The sequence below is a fragment of the Oryzias melastigma genome, linkage group LG12 (genome assembly GCF_002922805.2).
Source record: "Oryzias melastigma strain HK-1 linkage group LG12, ASM292280v2, whole genome shotgun sequence".
Classification (NCBI taxonomy): Eukaryota; Metazoa; Chordata; class Actinopteri; order Beloniformes; family Adrianichthyidae; genus Oryzias; species Oryzias melastigma.
In genome coordinates, this window is record NC_050523.1 from 7437557 (window position 1) to 7455977 (window position 18421).

The 18421-nt window shown below is 37.5% G+C and overlaps 1 protein-coding gene across 7 annotated transcripts in view; it reads left to right on the plus strand.

The window, feature by feature from the left end:
• The window catches only part of garnl3 (GTPase activating Rap/RanGAP domain like 3), an 83912-nt gene that overhangs the window by 6314 nt on the left and 59177 nt on the right, over positions 1–18421 (plus strand). Inside the window, exon 1 of one of the 7 annotated variants that reach the window (XM_024299171.2) lies at positions 17585–18050. The exons of the other annotated variants lie outside the window; for them this stretch is intronic. Within the exon in view, the coding sequence (XP_024154939.1) occupies positions 18001–18050 (50 nt within the window). The 5' untranslated portion in view covers positions 17585–18000. Of the gene's footprint in view, positions 1–17584; positions 18051–18421 lie in introns of those variants that run through there. 7 annotated transcript variants of the gene reach the window in all.

Consider the following 18421-nt stretch of genomic DNA (forward strand, 5'->3'; position numbering starts at 1 on the left):
CAGTGAGGCTAACAGACCTCTTTGTGTGGAATCAGTTGAGTCTTCATCAATCTTTCCTGGAAGCTTTGAGGCTCATTTAGGAACAGGCATGTGCTGGCAGAGAAGCCAGTCCACCGCTCAGCTCTGATCCCCACATGTGCACCGTTTGTTTTCATTCACACGGATCTCCAAACAGGAAGAGATAAGGAGTCTGTTCAACCAGCGCAGATTTGGTTTGATTGCATGGGTGGGTTGTTTCGAAATGTGCACTGCTCTTTTCATCATTTTACCCTGCCTGGTCATGTCACGCCGCTTTTCCACGCCAGCTCATTACGGGTAGCAGCTCAGGACGGAGCGCTTCACCTGTGACTGCAGAGGACTCAGATTTCCTGTGAACTCCTGCATTTGCGGTGACATTTTACTTCATTAGTGCAAACGCTTGGTGACTACAGCGAGCCACACTGACACGCTCTGTGCTGCGTTCAAGTGCAAGAGAAGAACAGAGTAAAAAAAAAGGGAATATGTATTAGTGTTTGGTCTCTTGTGGTTTCATCCTTAAGCTTTTGCAGATGCTTTACAGCTTTATGTTAATACCAAACATGTGTTGGAGATGTTTTCTAGATTTTCCAGCAGCCTGTTTATGTTTTCTCTGGTGTCCCCCTTTGCATTATGGTCCGTCAGGAAACAGCATTAGAGGACTTTTTGCTGGGAAAATCGTGTTTTTAACAGGTTCTTGTAGCATTTTTTTGACAATAGAGGACATATATTAAAACAATCTTATCTTAAAATTGAATTTCTGGAGTATTTCTTTATTCAAATAATTGTGAATCAGGAGTAAATGAGACAAAATGTGTTTGTGTTGCATAAATATTTGCTAGATAGGGGTTGTAAGCTAGTGGGAGAGTGTGTAAACAGACGGGTGACAGGTAATGGATAATGATTTTCTCAACAACTTTGAGGTGAATTTCAAACAAACTACTGCCGCTCTGCAGAAACTATGTCCTAGATAGATTTTTCAACTTTGGCAAAAAACGACCACCATGAACGCTTTAAAAAAATAGATCGACGGATGATCAGAGCGGGTCATGAAGACTCGTTTTGCTCTAATTCAAGCAAATATTCAAACGTCTGTTGATTTTTTGGCTCATATGTTTTTTTTTCCATTTAGTTTTGGGCCAATTTTTGCACCAAAATGTCAAAATTGAAGTCCATCAGCCTAAAATTAGTTCAAATCTTCAGTTTATTTTATATTTAAATAAAGAAAAAATCTGAATGTATTTCATATTTAAGCCCTATATTTAAAAAGTAAAAATGTTAAAGTTTTGACTTTCTGAGAATATGCGTTTTGCATTTGCGTCATTTATCAATACCATAGAAGCAACAAGATTTTCCCCTCACCACCCCAAATTAAAGGCTTTTTTTGTATTTCTCTGTTCCGACTTTGGTCTGCTTCTTTTTCTCTGAAGGATGTTGAGGTTTCCCACCTCAAATCTGCCCTCTAATTTTTTCTGCAGGTTCTGAATGGGAGCTGGGTTCAGGCTCTCGCTGAGCCATTCAAAATATTGTTCTCTGGTAAGCGTTTTTTTGGCCACTTGAGCTGTATTTTTAGGATCGTGCGCATGTTGGAAGGACCGGCGCTGTTTTTCTGAAGGCTGCCAGGAATCTTAATGAATGCTTCTTTTCTTATGATGCTTTATACCAACTCTGATGGAGTTCAGATGAGGGGGTTAGATAAGCTTTAGAGGTTTTTGCTTTGCCTCATTTGGCAGACATTCGTGGAGAGCTTTCAGTTTTGGGAGATAATGGAGTATTTGCTGATCCTGTTGTTTGTGTTGGTTTGTTTGTGATCTTTGGATGATGTTCAGATGATGTTTTCAAAGAAATATTGCTTTAAGATTGTAGAAAAAATGTCTTTTGTTCTTCTGGGAGTCAATAATTACATTTTAAAAGCTTTTGGCTTAATTGAATCTTCCAACATGTTTGGAAATCCTAAAAGGTAGGATTTGCTAAAAAGAGGTAGAAGAAGTATTTAAATGATTGATTTGTTTTTGGAATCAAATCTGTCTATTCTTAAAAAAATGCATTATCTATGTGTCAAATGTGTGAATGGATTTCCCTTTAAAACAGTTATATTTATTATCTTATAAGTTAAAAACTGTTTTTAGTTAGTTTCTTTGCAAAAACTCACAATTTTATCAATATTTTTACTGTTTTATCCTGATTAATGTTTAATATTTTTGTCTAAATATTAAAAAAAAAGTTTTGTAATGAAAAAATAGTGAGTAATCTGTTAAAATTTAAACTAAAATTGGAAAAAATAAGAATTTCTGAATCAAAATCAATTGTTTTCTTCTTTAACATCAAGTCCTAATTTAAGCACTATCTTTTATTCAATCATTTTTTACTAATATTTAGTGTATTCATTGAGTTTGTCAGCAACTGGTGAGCTTCAATGCTAACATCCTACAACAGCACTACAGAGGTGAGGCTCATTGCAACAATCGTCCTTATTTTGTTTTGAGTTTGTTCAGTTTAAGACAATTCTTGCGTCCCATTAGAGTTTATTTAGCTTTTGTGTTTTATTTATTGTGTTGGTTTTTTTGCATCACCAGAGAAATGCATCATACTGGGTTCAATTTTTGGTTGTAAATGTTAACATTTCTGAAAAAAAATCTAAAATCTATAAAATCTAAAAAGAAAGAATCACAGATAATAGATAAGAGCAAAGTAATCATGTTTTTAAAGTAAAGTGCTTTTATTTTGTTAACTATTTCGTCTCTTACTTCAAATGTCTACTCTGAAAGTGAAACATGATTTACTAAAGCATAAAATCAAATAATTTAGATTTGACCTGACCTTTTTCTTTTTCAATTATAGCTGTTTATTCTGTTAGCTGTTATGGCTCTTTCCCCAAAATAATACTAAAGTATCTCTTAGTGGCAACCAGAAAAAAAAACTTTTTTTTTTTTTTACGTCATTAAATCATATCTATTTTGGTCCTCTAATTACCCATGATGCACGCTGGTTTTCTGAATTCTCCTCTGGGATATAAATGTTTCATTTGCATATTTAAATAATTCCTGCTTTTCAAAAAGTGTCAGTTTTTCCACATAAACTGTAAACAGACTGAGGACATACTGAAGCGATGAAGCCAGGGAGGAAAGTTTTACGGCTTGGTTGCAGTTTTCTTCGGAAAAAGCCGTCCGCTGTACGCTGCATTGTTTTCTGATCTCCTTAGAAGGTTATAGGTGGAGAAAATGAAACGGTTCTGCTTCGCTCAGCCGCTCCGTCCGTCCCTGGTAAACACTGGACTGTAATCACTCCCATATGTGGCTGCATACTTCATGCAGCTCAGCAGACTCATTTAGACCAGCAGATAGAGCCAAATTACAAGAGGAAAAATACAATGAAAAAGAAAGAGAGAAGGATCATTCCTGTGCAAACTTTTAGTCTTTGGAAAGAAATCTGCTTGCATTTAAGGCTTTAAGGCACACATTTATCCTCCTGCCCCCAGGCACATGTACAGACTGGAAAAACATTTCCATGATAGTTGATTTGTAGCTAAAGCCGGCCGAGTGCGGCCACCTTCAGCTGAACCACAAGCCACATGCACTCCAGATTCCTGATGTGAAGAATGCATTTTCTTCTCTGTAGTTTGGTAAATTTCCTTTCTTTTCGTACGGCTGGCACCCTTCGGGGATGTGCAAACGAGAAGTGAGCGCAAGTTGAAGATCCACCAACAATAACACAAATCAAAGATGAACAATGTTAGAGAAGTTCCCAGCATGTGTGCGTCGCATCCAACCAACGCTAAGAGAAACGCAGGAGAAGGAAATGAAGGCTGTGAGGGGTTAGTGCTGGACATGTTTGCCCTGCGGTTGCACAGGAGATCTGCCAAAACGGTTAACAGAGCAAGAAGGGAAACAGAAACTATTTAAAAAAGAAGACAACTGCAGAAATGATCAGCTCCCTCATGAGTTATTCAGTATGAATTGGGGTTTTAAGGGAAACACAGGTGTACCACTGCAGTTTGAGGTTAAAATGTTGTTGACAAATGAAAAAAATATGATAAACTCATTTTTTTAAGCAAAACAAATAAAGCGGCATGTGGATTTTCTTCTGGATATCCAAAAAAAAGAAAAAAAAATCTGATATTTGGTTGATCACACATCCAATGCATTGTTTTGATAAGTTGATATTCATGTTTAGAGTTGGATTCATTTTTAGCTAATTCAAGCTACAGCCGTTTAGCTATTTAGTCTGGCCCGCCAAACTGGAAAAAATTGTATATTAATAATCCTTAATAATGTTTTATTTTCCCTGTAATTCTGGTGTGTCGTTGATGGTACATCGCAAATACATTAACCTTTGTTTAATGGTACAGAAGTTGTTCTGCATTAATGAGGTGTTGGAAGATTTATTGTTTTTCCAACGTTTCCGAGCTTTTCTGTAAGTTTCTCTCTGAGGGTTGTCAACCCCTTAGTGAAATTGGCTCTAAAATAAGCTAAAACCATGAATTTTCTAAAACAAATTAAAAAATATTATGTTTTAAAGTAAGTTTTCAATCAAATTAAAGCCGTGTTTCTTTCTTTTATGAGATGGATTATAAGAACACTCCATGGTTCGGCCCTTCTGTCAAATTTTAGAACCCTTTGTGGCCCAAAAGTCTAAAAGTTTGTCCATCTTTATGCTAATGTCTTGGTGGGAGGACTGTGAAAAGTCCTCTCCTGCACATCCAGGAATCTCTGTGCTGCTTCAGGTCTGGACTCTGCATAAATCATGACTGAAAAGGACGTGTCATGCTACCGGAATCCTCCTTTCACCTCTGTGGATCTTGACATCTCCAAAACCTATTGAATAAATCATACAAAGATGGAATATTCTATTCATTCGGTCAGCTGAGCTCATTCGTTGGATTCATAAACTTACAGAGACCAAATGAAAGAACCCCAGATCATCACACTTCCTCCACAGATTATCTGCCTTGTGTTGTCATCACGAAGAAACTGTATACATCTGTATTCCTTTGAGGTATAATCTTTTTTTATGATTTTTTTAATAAAATAGGTGGAGGTTTAGCTCCATTCTCTTAAGTTCTCAAGTTCCTTCATGCAACACATGTGGAAATTGTCTTTTTTATTACTTTTAAACAGCCTAAGTTTGACTTTTTGTGCTTAAATTTGACCAAATTCTGATCAAGTTCATTCAAAATTTGTTTCTAATTTTAATTCTTCCTGAAAGATTAGGATTTCCTAATTTAATTCTGTAATTTTAAATTGTCTGGGAGCACCAATTGCAAAAACAGAAAACTCAAGCAGAATTGATTAAGAAAGCAGCAGAAATTCCAGTGTGTAATTTAAATTGTCATAATGCTGACAAACTATACACTCCCTCAACAAACAGAAATTGAATTTCATAAATAATGTAAGAACAAATTAAGCATTTATTTTTCTAAAAACAGTTATATATTCTTCCCTCCCCACTATATGAGCCAAAAATGAAGCTGGATCAAAGTGTGTTCTGTCACTTTACTGTTGAAACAGATGAATTCTACAGACTTAAAAGGGAAATTTTATAATATTCTAATATTCTTTGACCTCTTACCAAAGCTTTTTACTGACTTTTCAGAGTTTTTTTCTCTAAAAAGTTATTTTCAATTCAACCCCCTTTATGTTTGAACGCCCATATGAGTTAAATGAGGAACTAAAGGAGCACAAGAACGCCCTGTCAGATACATCGCCCAGGGTCAAAAACAGGGCGAAGGATTCTAAACACAAGAGTTTCAAAACATAAGAGATGTTGTGAAACCACAAAAAAAGAAAAAATAATTAAAAACTATTGCAGAAAACAAGATCTTTTTTCTTGAAGTGTTATTTCTTCTTAACACATCAAATACTTAATACGTTTACAGGAAAAAGTTGGGTAAACTGTAAGAAGTAGAAAAAAATACAAGTGAGGCTCAAACGGTTTCAAAATAAATTATAAGCTCAGTTAAACCCTTTTTCTTATATAACTGTTAAGATTTATGCAATAACCCCTACTTTAAGAGAACTCTATGTTATCTTTAAATATATATATATTTTCTTTTGTAAAGTTGCCTCCTTTCCTGTAGTTTCCTGGTACCTCCATAAAAGTGTTTATAAAAATGTGTATTTTCTCTTTATTATATTTTTTTTAATTTAAACTCCTGGTTTTCTGGTTGCCCAGCTGTTAATTTCATATCTATATATTGCTGTCATTATAATATTAGTATAATATTATAATATAAACGTTTTTTAGTTTATGGGGAGGAAAATTAATGTTTTAATTTTATCAAAATGCAGGAGTACACAAGTTCCTGTTTGTTTGTCCATCCATCAATGAGGAAAACTGATTAAAAGCTTAAAAAAATCAAGATAACAGTTTAGACAGGATGTTGGGATTTTTAACTTTAAGTATATAAACGTTTGAATACTAAAACTTGCTTAAAGTTGTGTCAGAAGTTGCACACACTGTTATGCCTCATCTCATTAAAAAAAAAAAATATTGTGATTGTTGCAGAAATGATTTTAGTAACCGACTAGTGTATAATAATTAATGAAAGTGTTATTTTAGTAAGAGAAAAAATAAATCTCCTACTGTGAGAAATGTAAAATAATCTCATCTTTGGCCACAAGAGGACAGACTTTTTCTGTAGAAACACCTGTGGTGGATTGGTCAAGGTTAGGGAGGATTTAAAAAATGAGCGACTTGTTTTAACAATCAAGAAGTATTCAGGCTTAGACGGCTGGTGACATTTAATTTATGGTGAATTTTGTAGATTTTTGAAAAATTAATCACAGAATTCCACCAGGATGGGCATCAGAAAGTATCTTTTTGTATAAATGTTCTGTGACGGAGAAAACCTTTACTTTTTTTGAATGTAACATTTTATAACAACATGTTTAAAAAAAAAAAATCTGGGGGTCAGAGCAGAACGGCGTCCGGAGACCGCCCGATCCGTATGGACAAAAGGTTAATTTGGCAGATCACATTTAATGAGATCGCCATTATCAATCGCTGCAGCCTGACATTGTGACATTTTGCAGAGGCCACATGGTGACTCGCTGGCATTTGAGATGCAGCAGAAACAAACAGGCCAAGGTCTGAATCTAAATGGTCGGTGCGTGCGCCTGTTTGCCTGTGCGGGTCAGCAGGGAAAAGCTGTGAGGCGAACGGAGCAGCTCCTGCTGGAAATGAGCTCTGACAATACCTGGAAAACTTCAACAATCAGCTCTCATGTGTTCTGAATAACTGCTCAAATCTCCTGCTGTTTCGTCTTCAAACCTTACTCTGATTATGTGCAACCAGATTATATTCGATTTTGATGCAATTAAGGTTGAAAATGTCGTTCTCAAACTCAATGGAGTCATTCAGTGATGAGTAAAACTATCATCTGTGATTTAAAAGTGAAGCAAAGTTGGAGTGAGATAGTGCTAAAACTAAATAACAGATAAAAACTGGCAATTTCACAAACCAGGTAGTTAAACAAAACATTTACCAATGAAAATGTATTTATTTTACCCCAGTAGAACCACTACAGCACAGGTATATGTAACAGGACTGATATTTGTTTTCAGTTTACAGAAGAAGAAAACACATTTTTTTCAATTAAAAACTGATATTTACTGCTAAACATGCTTGAATTCAGAGGCAGAGCTAAAGGGGGGCCACGGGGGCCCACTGCCCTCCAATTTTTGAGTCAATATTTGTATAATAATTGACAAAGACATCAATACAAGCTCTTTTAAGGCCGCGTCACACTGCCGCTATACGTACATTTTGTGCATATTACACATGAAAATTCATCATGTGTGAATATACAGGGAAAAAGTGAGAAAAATTGTGGTTCTTTACATGAAATTTTAACAGATATGTCAAGAATGAACCACATTAAAACCACAAAGAATGAAAAAAAAAGCAAAAAGAAAATGTAAATTCGCGCTTCATTGAATTTCTTCACTTTGACATTCAGGGCTCTGGAAGAAGCCACATCCCGTCTGCACCATGGACCGCACCAACTCCTGCAAAATGCTTTGTTTTAATTAAACAGCCGGAGTCCGCAGAAGTTCTAAATCAGCTGCTCGATACTAGCCAAAATAGCCCGCCTGGGAGGGAATCCCATCGAGACAGGAACTGGAGCTGGGAAGATACTCAAAAAGCGCTGGTCGCCACCGTGTATGAACCATGATTATAGCGCTGTTTATTTGGAATTTGTTAGTGATTCGTGCTTCAATTAAGGAATTTTGACGTTAATTGTGTGCCATATAAAAAAGTTGTACATCAGTAGTACAAGCATGCAAAGTTTGTTAGACATACGTGGAACGGTCAGGAAAAGCCACAAATTTGCGTGTACATCTTGCAAAAATTACCCACAATTTAATAAGATTTACTAAATAATTACCTACTAACTATGTAAAAATCTGCATGAATTGCTCAATTCTCAACCAACCAAAATTTTGAAAAGGTCAAAACCGAATTCACGTTGAGTAATGCCGTGGGACACGACCTTGACACACTGCAAAAATAACAAAAACATAATTTTTAAATGAAATTTTGAGACCTTCAAATGACCTATTTTACCTATTTTTTTATATATTTCTTATCCTTTCATTTTTAATGGCCTTTCATTCTGCTGTTCTCATGTGCCACCATATAAACATGTAAAGTGTTCTAGCTTTGACCTGTATTTATTTAAAAAAAAAGACGGAGGTTAAAAAAATGTTGCTGTTCTCTTCCTTTTCTTTTACTTTCTAGTGTGAAATTTTACTCTTCGTCATATGAATTAATGGGAAATCTGTCATTTTTGCAATCTGCCTCCTGTGGTCTCTTGAGGAACTGCAACATTTCCTGGTTTTTCAGATTCAAAAACCCTCAATGTCCACAGGACTTCATCACACACACCCACGTCCATGTGTACATTCACACTGTAGTAAATGCACCAGGGTTCACTTGCAAGTGAGTGAGTAAAACTTTTAAATATGAATTTATACTTGATATATTTCTGTTTTTCTCACCACTTTGTCATTGTTTTTCATATTCACACAAGTTACATATTAACTAGTTTGCATGTTGCTGCAACACAATCCTATCAGATAAAAACTCCACTTTTCCTCATTCACTTTGCATAACACTGTGTGCAGAACATTTGTTTAACTATCTGCCCCGTAATTGGAAGAACCCGCCTACTGAATGGAGCCTCTTTCCTGTTAAACGCCGGCTGTCAGTCAGCTCTTTCTTGTGACATATGTGGGAAAGGTGCGGTGAGCCTGATGGCGGCGGTCCAGAGAGAAGCTCAGAGGGATTATCACACTACCGAGTCAAGAGCTCCTGATCAGCGTTGTGCAGCCCCGTCTGCACCTTGTTAGTGCCTGCAGATGATGTGTGCACCAAAAACACCGCTGTAAAAAAACCCACACATTATAATCTTACACCTACAGTTAAATCCTTACCTTTGAAGTTGCATTTTCTCCAGAGACCCAAGAGCCTGGGATAGTTCAGCACAGTCAGGCTCCACGCACGCTCATCAACCAGGCAGAGGAGCTTGTTCTCTCCATCCAATTAATTCATACTCAACAGCTAAATATGTAATCAAGTAGATTGTGTTCATATAATTAAAATACATACCAAATGATTTTTTTTTTATTTGTTTCAGAAACATAAGCTGCATTTATAATATTTTATTTGAAAAGAAATTGCACAACAGATTTTATGGGACTTGAACTTTTTGTCATTTTTTCATTGTTATTTTCTCTCGGTTTTAGCACCCCCTATTGGCCATTTATGGAACACCATTTGAAAAAAATCAATGTTATGGGGAAAAAATCTGTAAGGAAAACCATTTTTAAAAAACTGCTGACATTGTTTTAAGTACATCTTAATGTAATGTATATTGACCACTAGCCTACGGCCATTTTTTAAACTGACACATGCAAGTATAAGCAATTTTTTTTTTAAAGTTTTGGCCGCTTTTTTCAAGTACATCTCCATCTAACTTTATTTTCTTCAACGTCCAAAGCCAAATCAGAAAAAAAGATTCTTATGGAAATACAACGCAAGTTCATCACCTTCTTGTAATACTTATTTAAACTTTTGTAAATTCTTTGGAATCCAGTTTGGAAACATTCTCCTTGAAGTTTCATTTAAAAAATGAATTTGTGTTGCTGTTTTGAGCTTGTATGGAGAGTTTACAGCAGCAGCAGCAACCCTTTTGATTTTTACTCTAAGTTAACTTAAATGATTTTTCACTTTATTGCAAAAAAAAAAAAAAAAATCTAGATGTTTCTTCTTGGGTTTTTACCAAACTTTAATATTTTTATGATTCCTTCTCTACAACTTTACTCCACGTTTGTAGTTTTGCTGTCAAACTATTGGAAGATTTATTGACGTTTCCCAGCACATTTCTTCACACAAATCATCCATCCATATATCTTCTCTGCAAATATTTCTTCCACATCTAGATAAATAAAGTTTATTTTGGGCTTATTTTCATTAATATTTAATTTTGTGTTCATTTTAAGACACATTTACAGTAGCCAATAGGGACAACTTTAGGCCTGCATTACAACAAAATAAATACTTTTCAATAATCCTGCCATCTCCACTCCTCTTCAGTTTTATTTTTTCCAAGATTACCTGTGCACAATTTTTTGGAGGGAAGAATCACGTTTAACTATTTTATGGTTGCCGGGCAACCATAACACGTTTTGCTCCTCTAGTTACTTGCTCGTAAGGTTGTAGCTGTAGATCCTCTGGTAATTGTCGTAATCACTCGTTTAGTTGTTGCATATAGCCATTTGCACCAGATACATATATGCCCGCCCACCAGGCGCTAATTACCATTGGTCCGGAGAGAATAGTCAGTCGGTCGTGGACGGCGGTCCGCCATTTAGGGATCTCTGTTCTTGATTCTTTTTGGGGTCATGAGGTTATTGGAGCCTATTCCAACTACTAATCAGATAATCAAAAACATTTTTTATTTCATTTCCCCCTTAATGGGCGTCACTCACCTGTGAAGCCTGATTTTCGGCCCTGTATTCACCCCGCTAGTCTGACCTCATGAGTGATACGGTTACAACAGGAGGCACCTGTATGCAAAACTGCGGGAAGACAAAGAGCATCAGCGGGAGAGTCGTGTTTATGTAAAATGCATGAATGTTTTTGTGGGAGTTATCGGCTCCTGGGCTCTAATCGGGGCGTTCGGGTGTCTGGTTTGTAACCCGATCGCAGGTCAAACAAAGACTTTTATTTTTCTGGCTTACTTTGGAAAAAAAGACACTGAAGTGTTTCAGTCGCATTTCATACCTCAAAGGACGGTCACTTTGAGAGGACAAAAACACACGACGCCTCTTCATGGCTTTAGGTGCTTCCGGATGCAGGGAAGGCCACAGATGAGTAAGGAGGAGTTGTTGTTGTTGTTGTGTGTATTACAAAATTAATGAGCAGCTGAGTGGCGTGAAGCCTGAGCCAAGCATTCCTGCACTCTGTCATGCTGTGTGTGTTTCTGTAGCTGCTGTTCTGGTATCAGATTTACCTCCGCTCACATTTCAGCTGCGGTTTGAGGGAGTGTGTGTCATCACCATAAAGCTAGGGGAAACCACCACATTAACACAACCTTCAGTCAGTCCTGACATCTGTGTGTCTGCTCACGTTAATTTCCTCTCTAAGGAAAGCTTTCCTAATTCTCCCACTGAAGTTTCTCCTTGAACTTCAGCTTCTATCACTGCAAAAACTCAGTTTCAGTTAAATTAATTAAACAGGTAGCCTAGGATATCATTCTTTTTTTTATATTAATATTTTTTTAATGGAAAATGGCAAATCAAATCTTGACAGAACAAGAAATTGGTAAGTTTGTTTTTATCTTAAAATTTAAAGTGTTTTGTTCTGTTATTATACTTTATTCAAGTGAAAATTTCCAATTTTTTGACATATTTTTTTAAATTCCATCTTATTTAAATGTTACCTCTTAAGCCTATACATCATTGTTAAGTCACATAAATTGATTTGACTAAAATAAGCCAAATAAAATTTAGAGTTTTTGCAGAATATGCCTTTCGATATATTTTTTTTAAAGATACATTTATAGAGAGGCTTTTATTTTGAAATTATGAATCCACTGGGCATTGTTCCAACAAACCTTTGAATGAACCAGCGTCTCATATGTGTTTAAGACCACACTTCCTCTTTTTGTCCTCAAATTGTTGAGTTCCTCATTTTATTTGAGGACAGCATGCAGAGAGAGCGTCTCAGCTTTAGGGAGTCACTTTGTTCTTCTGTCCCACCAGTGGACATTTTTAGATTCACCTAAAATAACAAATATGAATAAGTACAGAGACAAGCTGAAAAAATAGGAGATCCTTAAAATTATAGTATTGGAGAGAATCTTTGGTTATTTGTTTGCCCAAAAGGTTTCTTATTTTATGTTTTTTAGAACTACTCAGATGAAAATTGTGTTTTTAATGTTTTTAACATGTTTTTTCTCACAATGGAGGACATATATAAAGAAAATTTGGCGTAAAATTGCATTTATGAGTATTTCCTTTAACGAGTTGTTGTGAATCAGGAGCAGACAAAAAATACAATTACTCAAAGAGTGTATTTGTGATGTTGATAAAATATGAGGGGCCGTACAAGAGAATATATGTATGGGAAAGAGAGTATATATGTATGCTAAGAGAGTATATATGAATGTGAATGGTTCAGAATAAATAATGTCTTGTACGGCCCCTCATAAAAAAACGCTGGCTCCCTACTCCGCTCCATTCTGATGCATCCACTGATAGACAAATAGATTAATGTACGTCTTTGTTTTCCTCGTCTGATCTGGAATCTGGCTCTAAGCTGTAGATATAGTCCAAGAATTCCTCTTTTGGCTACTAATTATCACCCAAGGTGTGAAAAGAGTGTCTCAAGCTCAGAGTATGTTTGTAAATTTTGGATTTATTTTCTTCTTTCAGAATCCCCCTGGTGGTTTCCTTGTAAACTGCACTGGGTCCAGTTCTTTTAGTTTTGAAGCTAAACCTGTTTTCTTTTTTTAATCCATACTGACATCTAAAAAAATCTTGTAATTAAGTAAGTCTTTCTTGGCCCAAAGACTAATTTTTAAGTTTCTTAAAAAACTATTGATGTTTTTCTTTTCCTTTGAGTCTCTTCATGTGTTTTCCTGTCTTCCCTCAGCGGTCACATGGAAAGTTGTGACTTAGACGAGACCTCGGTCTATTTCAGGAGATTTCAAAGATGCAGAAGTTCAGTTTTCAACTTTTCCACAACATAGAAAATGGTGAGCTTAAAAAAAGAGAAAAAAATGTGTTTTTAATCAACACCTTCTTTACATTTATTTTTCAAAATAAAAGAAAAAAATGTTTTTTATGACTTGGTTTTGTCCTTTAAAAAGACAAAATTCGCTTCAGATCAGCAGACAAGTTCTTATTAATGAGAGTAAGGAGACACTGGGGAGGTGAGATGATGAGTGAAGGAGGAGAATGATCCGATTTCTGAGCAGAACCACAGAAGCTGAGGAAAAGGTCTTTTGTTTACCAGTCAGCTAATTAGTGAACAATCAAGCATGTATTACATTAGAGTCTGCAAACATATGGCTGCTGAGAGGATATGGAAATATTAGTGAATTATTAAAGAAGCTGCTCATGAATACAGCTGTGAGGTTCAGGCGATGAACCCTTCAGAAACCGTATGAACAAATCCTGATTTCACAGCCTGATTACTAACCAGCTCGTAAGCATGATTAGATGACATCTAAAACTAAATGAGATTATAATTGAGCAGAGAATTATTACTTATGTTTTTCTGTTCAGTGCAATCTAGTTGGATGCAGGGCGGGAAGTTGTCCCCCTCTGTGGGTGTGCAGCAGGGGCTACTAGGCTCATAACAGCGTATTTACTCATGCTGCTCGCATGTGGTGGAGGAGCTGTTCATCCTGTGGGGCGGAGCTTCACGTCTTGTTTCTGGAAGCTCATTTCTGCCGCGTGTGTCCAACCACTGCAAACTGCACAATATTAAAGCACTTTTCCATCAACCTATACCATGGCCTCAGATGTTCTCAGTCCAGCTGCTTCACTTTAATCTGTGGCAGCTCTACTTAGAACTGGAAGACGTAAAGAAAAGGACATGAAAGTACAACATTTGTAAAACGCAGAACTAGGATTTAGTTTTCCAAAGATCCTAAAAAATATCCCGTCAAAGTCTTTGAGATGAATGCAAGTCAATAAAGTTTTACGTTTTGCCAAAATTCCTTCACTATTCACTACATAATCCACTATTTACTGTGTTTGCCATTTTGCAGCACTACAATTCCAAAATCCAGTACCCTAGAAATTTTCCAGAATTCTCTGTGAAAAACCATTGTGCCAACCATCCAAGTTTTCATCTTCAGAAACACAGTAGATTCTTAAATAAGCTTCGTAAAATCTTCACATTTGTTTGGTTTTTAGTTGGGTAAAAAAAGAAAAAAAAAAGTAGTTTAGTAGTTGGAAGTAAGGAGAGAAGTTAGCCATCACCTTAGTCTCTAGGACTACTACACTGCAAAAATAGGCCCCTTAGAAATAAGTCAAACGTTCTTAACCCGTTGGTAGAATTAAAAAAAAAAATGCCCATGGGGTAAGAAAACTGTCTTACCAATAATTATTATTTAAAAATAATAATAATTCTAGTGATAAAAAATATTTTCTCAAATGAAGATTATGTTGTTATCAAAAAATTCTGTTGATTTATTTTCTTGCAAGACATAAAATATATATATATTTTCTTGAGCTAAGGGTCTTTTTACTTTCTTAACCATAGAGCACTATCGCCGGGTAGTTTTCACCTGAGCAAAAATATCTACATGATGTTCAATATGTTGCATTTTTCTGAGTCTCATGGTTCCCTGGATAAAGTCTCACAGTCCCAGGAATGAGTGGACCAAAGCCCAAGTCTCCAGTATCATTATTATTATTATTTGAAGATTTTTTTTTCTCAAATTCCTAATTTTTCAGTCATTTTCAAACATGTTTTTAGGCTTATCGCTCTCTCCGGTGAAGAAATTGGACCGCAGTTTGTTGCTCTAATGACTTTATTCCTCTTCTTTGCCCACAAAGTCAAACTAACACACAAATAAATAACTTAGATACAAAATTTGATACAAAAAATGAAAACAATTACCTCGTTGGCCATATTCACCAAAAAAAAAGAAAGCAAGAAAACGTCTCCATACAGCTTCATAACTGTTAAAATGTCTTTTCCGTCCTTTTGTCATGTGACTTAACTTTCCATCTTCTTTGCTTGATCTCTTTTTGTCATTTAGAACGCGACAAATGTTTTCTCTGCCCAACACAGTCTAACCAAGGAAATATACAAAATAAAATACATAAATATTCAAAATAAGAATTAAACAAACAAATTAAGAATATTTAAATATTGACACTCTTATTGTGGCAGTTAAGGGCTCTTGCCATGTTTTTATTTCCCATTTTGTTACATATACCACAGTAAAAAAAAAAAGTAATTTTGTAATTTGGTCTTTTTATATGACAAATACATTTTATTGGGTATATTATATTATATTGGGTAAAAATTACACAGCAAAACTAGTGGTGTAACTGTTTATAGCAAAAGGGTTCTAGGGTTAAGATTCTATTTTTGCAGTAGTACCTGTATACTCGGCCTACAGGATCTATAGGACAACCAGGCCATCTGAGCTCCCTCTTCATCCCTCACATGTTGAGTTTGGGGACTGTCGCCATAGCGAACACCAGCAGCCTTGCAGCCACAGCTGTGGTCAGCCGCTTTGACAATGGAGGCGTGGAACAAATCCCTCTGAGACTCTGACTTCCCTTGAGACATGGAAGCATTCCCTAATGGGCCGTTAAACAGGTTTCTCTGTCAGATGTTCCCTTTGAATAATGTGTGAGCTAGCTCAGACGAGGAAAATAAAGACGTTAAAGTCCCAACTATATTTTTTTGGTGCTGCAAAAGTAAGCCTTCGCTAATTTTTCATCAGCCCTTTGTTTATACTCTTTCCTGCTAACTCATCGCACCTCACAAGCCCAAGCTAACATTAGCAAAGCAAAAATAAATAATATCCTAAAATAATATCAGAGCTATCCATTCAAAAGGTTTAGAGCCGTGACAGCTTAGATGAAGATGTACATGGATCTAATTCGGTGTATGTTGCTACAAGCTTTTTCCAACATTTTTTTTTTCTCGTCTGTTCTTTATTCACAATGATTTGAATTAATAAACACTCAGAAATGCAATTTTAAGATAGTTTTCTGTGTTTTCCATCATGAGAAAAATGCAACGAGAAAATGCTAAAACACAATTAAATTAATAACAAACGGTCCGCAGTTTCTGTGGTGGCCCCACCTGTGTTTGCCCGCATTGGCTTTAGTGGTCAATCAGTGGGTTGGGTCGCTACACTAACCAGCCTCCCAGTGGACAGCGAAGCATGCTAGTGAGCTCCACTGTAGTGAGCTAGTTAGCTTCGCTGTATCGAGCTAGTGAGCTTCGCTTTATTGAGCTAGTGAGCTTTGACGTATCGAGCTAGCGGTCTCCGCTGTTGTGAGTTCCATTGTAGCAACTGATGAGCTCCACTGTAGCAAGCTCGCCTGTATCTAGCGAGCGAGCTCTGCTATATCGAGCTAGCGAGCCCCACTGTATTGACCTAGCGAGCTTTGCTGTGGCGAGCTAGCGAGCTCCAATGTAGCAAGCTGATGAGCTCCACTGTAGTGAGCTTGGATGTATAGAGCTTGCAAGCTCGGCTATATCGAGCTAGCAAGGCTCTCTCTTATCCACTGGAGCGAGTTACATCATAGTGAGCTAATGAGGTCCACTGTAGTAAGCTCGGCTATGCTGAGCTAGCAAGCTTGGCTGTGTCGAGCTAGAGAGTGCGGCTCTATTGAGCTAGCGAGCTCCACTGTATCGAGCTAGTGAGCTCCATTGTGGCTAGCTTCATTGTAGTGAGCTAACCAGCTCCACTGTAGCGAGTTCCTTTGTAGCGAGCTAACCAGCTCCACTGTAGTGAGCTTGGCTGTATCGAGCTAGCTAGCTTGGCTGTGTCGAGCTAGCGAGCTTGGGTGTGTCGAACTAGCGAGCCCAGCTATGTTGAGCTTGCAAGCTCGGCTGTGCCGAACTAGCAAGCCCCCTCTGTTAAGCTAGCAAGCTCTGTTGTATTGAGGTTTGGAGCCTCGCTATGTGTCAAGCTAATGAGCTCCGCTGTAGTGAGCTAGCGAGCTCCGCTGTATTGAGCCAGCGAGCTCCTCTGTAGCGATCTAGCGAGCTCCATTGTAGCAAGCTAACAAGTTCCATTGTAGCGAGCTCTGCTGTAGCGAGCTCTGCTGTAGCGACCTCCATCGTAGCGAGCTAACAAGTTCGATTGTAGCGAACTCCGCTGTAGCGAACTACCAAGCTCTGCTGTCCATTGGGCAGGTGGCTAGTGTAGAGAGCCAAATTAAGCCAATGGACAAACCCATTCTGGGTCCACATTTTCTCCCCACTTTGAAACCATATTGTTACCTTGCTGGCTGGGATTATATATGCAAATCAGATGAGTTTTTGAAGAAAAACTTAAAAATATTTTTTGGGACTAAAGAGACTCCACGGAGTTCATTGTGGCTGACTCCTGAATATGACCCGCAGTAACTTCGCATGTTGTTCCTAACAATACTCAGATCTGAATGGAGCTTTTTGTGCGCAGAGCCTGCAGCCAAACGGGGGAAAGTGACTTGAACTGCGCCGTCTGAGTGAGGGAGTGAGGGAGGGAGGAGAGAGAGATAAGACAGCAAAGCCGGCTCCGGTGGGAGCGCCGTTCCGCTTCATCACTGCGCTGAGTGGACACGACGGTGGTCGAACCATCAACCCGGGGGGTCAGCTTCTGCCGGGTGGAGTTTTGTTTTAGCAGGAAGCGCGAAAGACAGAGACCGTTTCTTCTTCTTCTTCTTTTTATTGGTTTCTTTTTATTTTGTTGTTGTTGCTGCCGCCACGTCCACTGGACTGACACCGCATGGGGACATGAACAGTGCGGATCCAGCCTCTAACAAACTGTTGACTTTCAACCAGCGGTAAAAACTTCCTCCCCGCTCCGCGTGCATGCGTGTCGGTGCTCATCTGTTGAATGCTTGGCTCTGGTTTTGTCCCTGCAGCATTTTTACGCAGCGCCCGAGACAAAGCAGCTTCTCTGCATCCACCTGTGGTGGAGCTCAATTCTCCGATCATCTAATTATTTTCATCATGCAATATTTTCTACTGACAACTTTGTCTTGGATTTTGGTTGGAAAAAACTGTGCGCCACTCCATCCACAAGTCTCCAATTTGGAAGCGCTGACGCGCAGCTTTTCCTCTCTTTTTAAAGTGATCTGTCTTTTGGTCTGACAATAAACGCAGGCTCCGGTGTGCACACGGAAAAATGTGAATTATTCATGTCGTGCCTTTC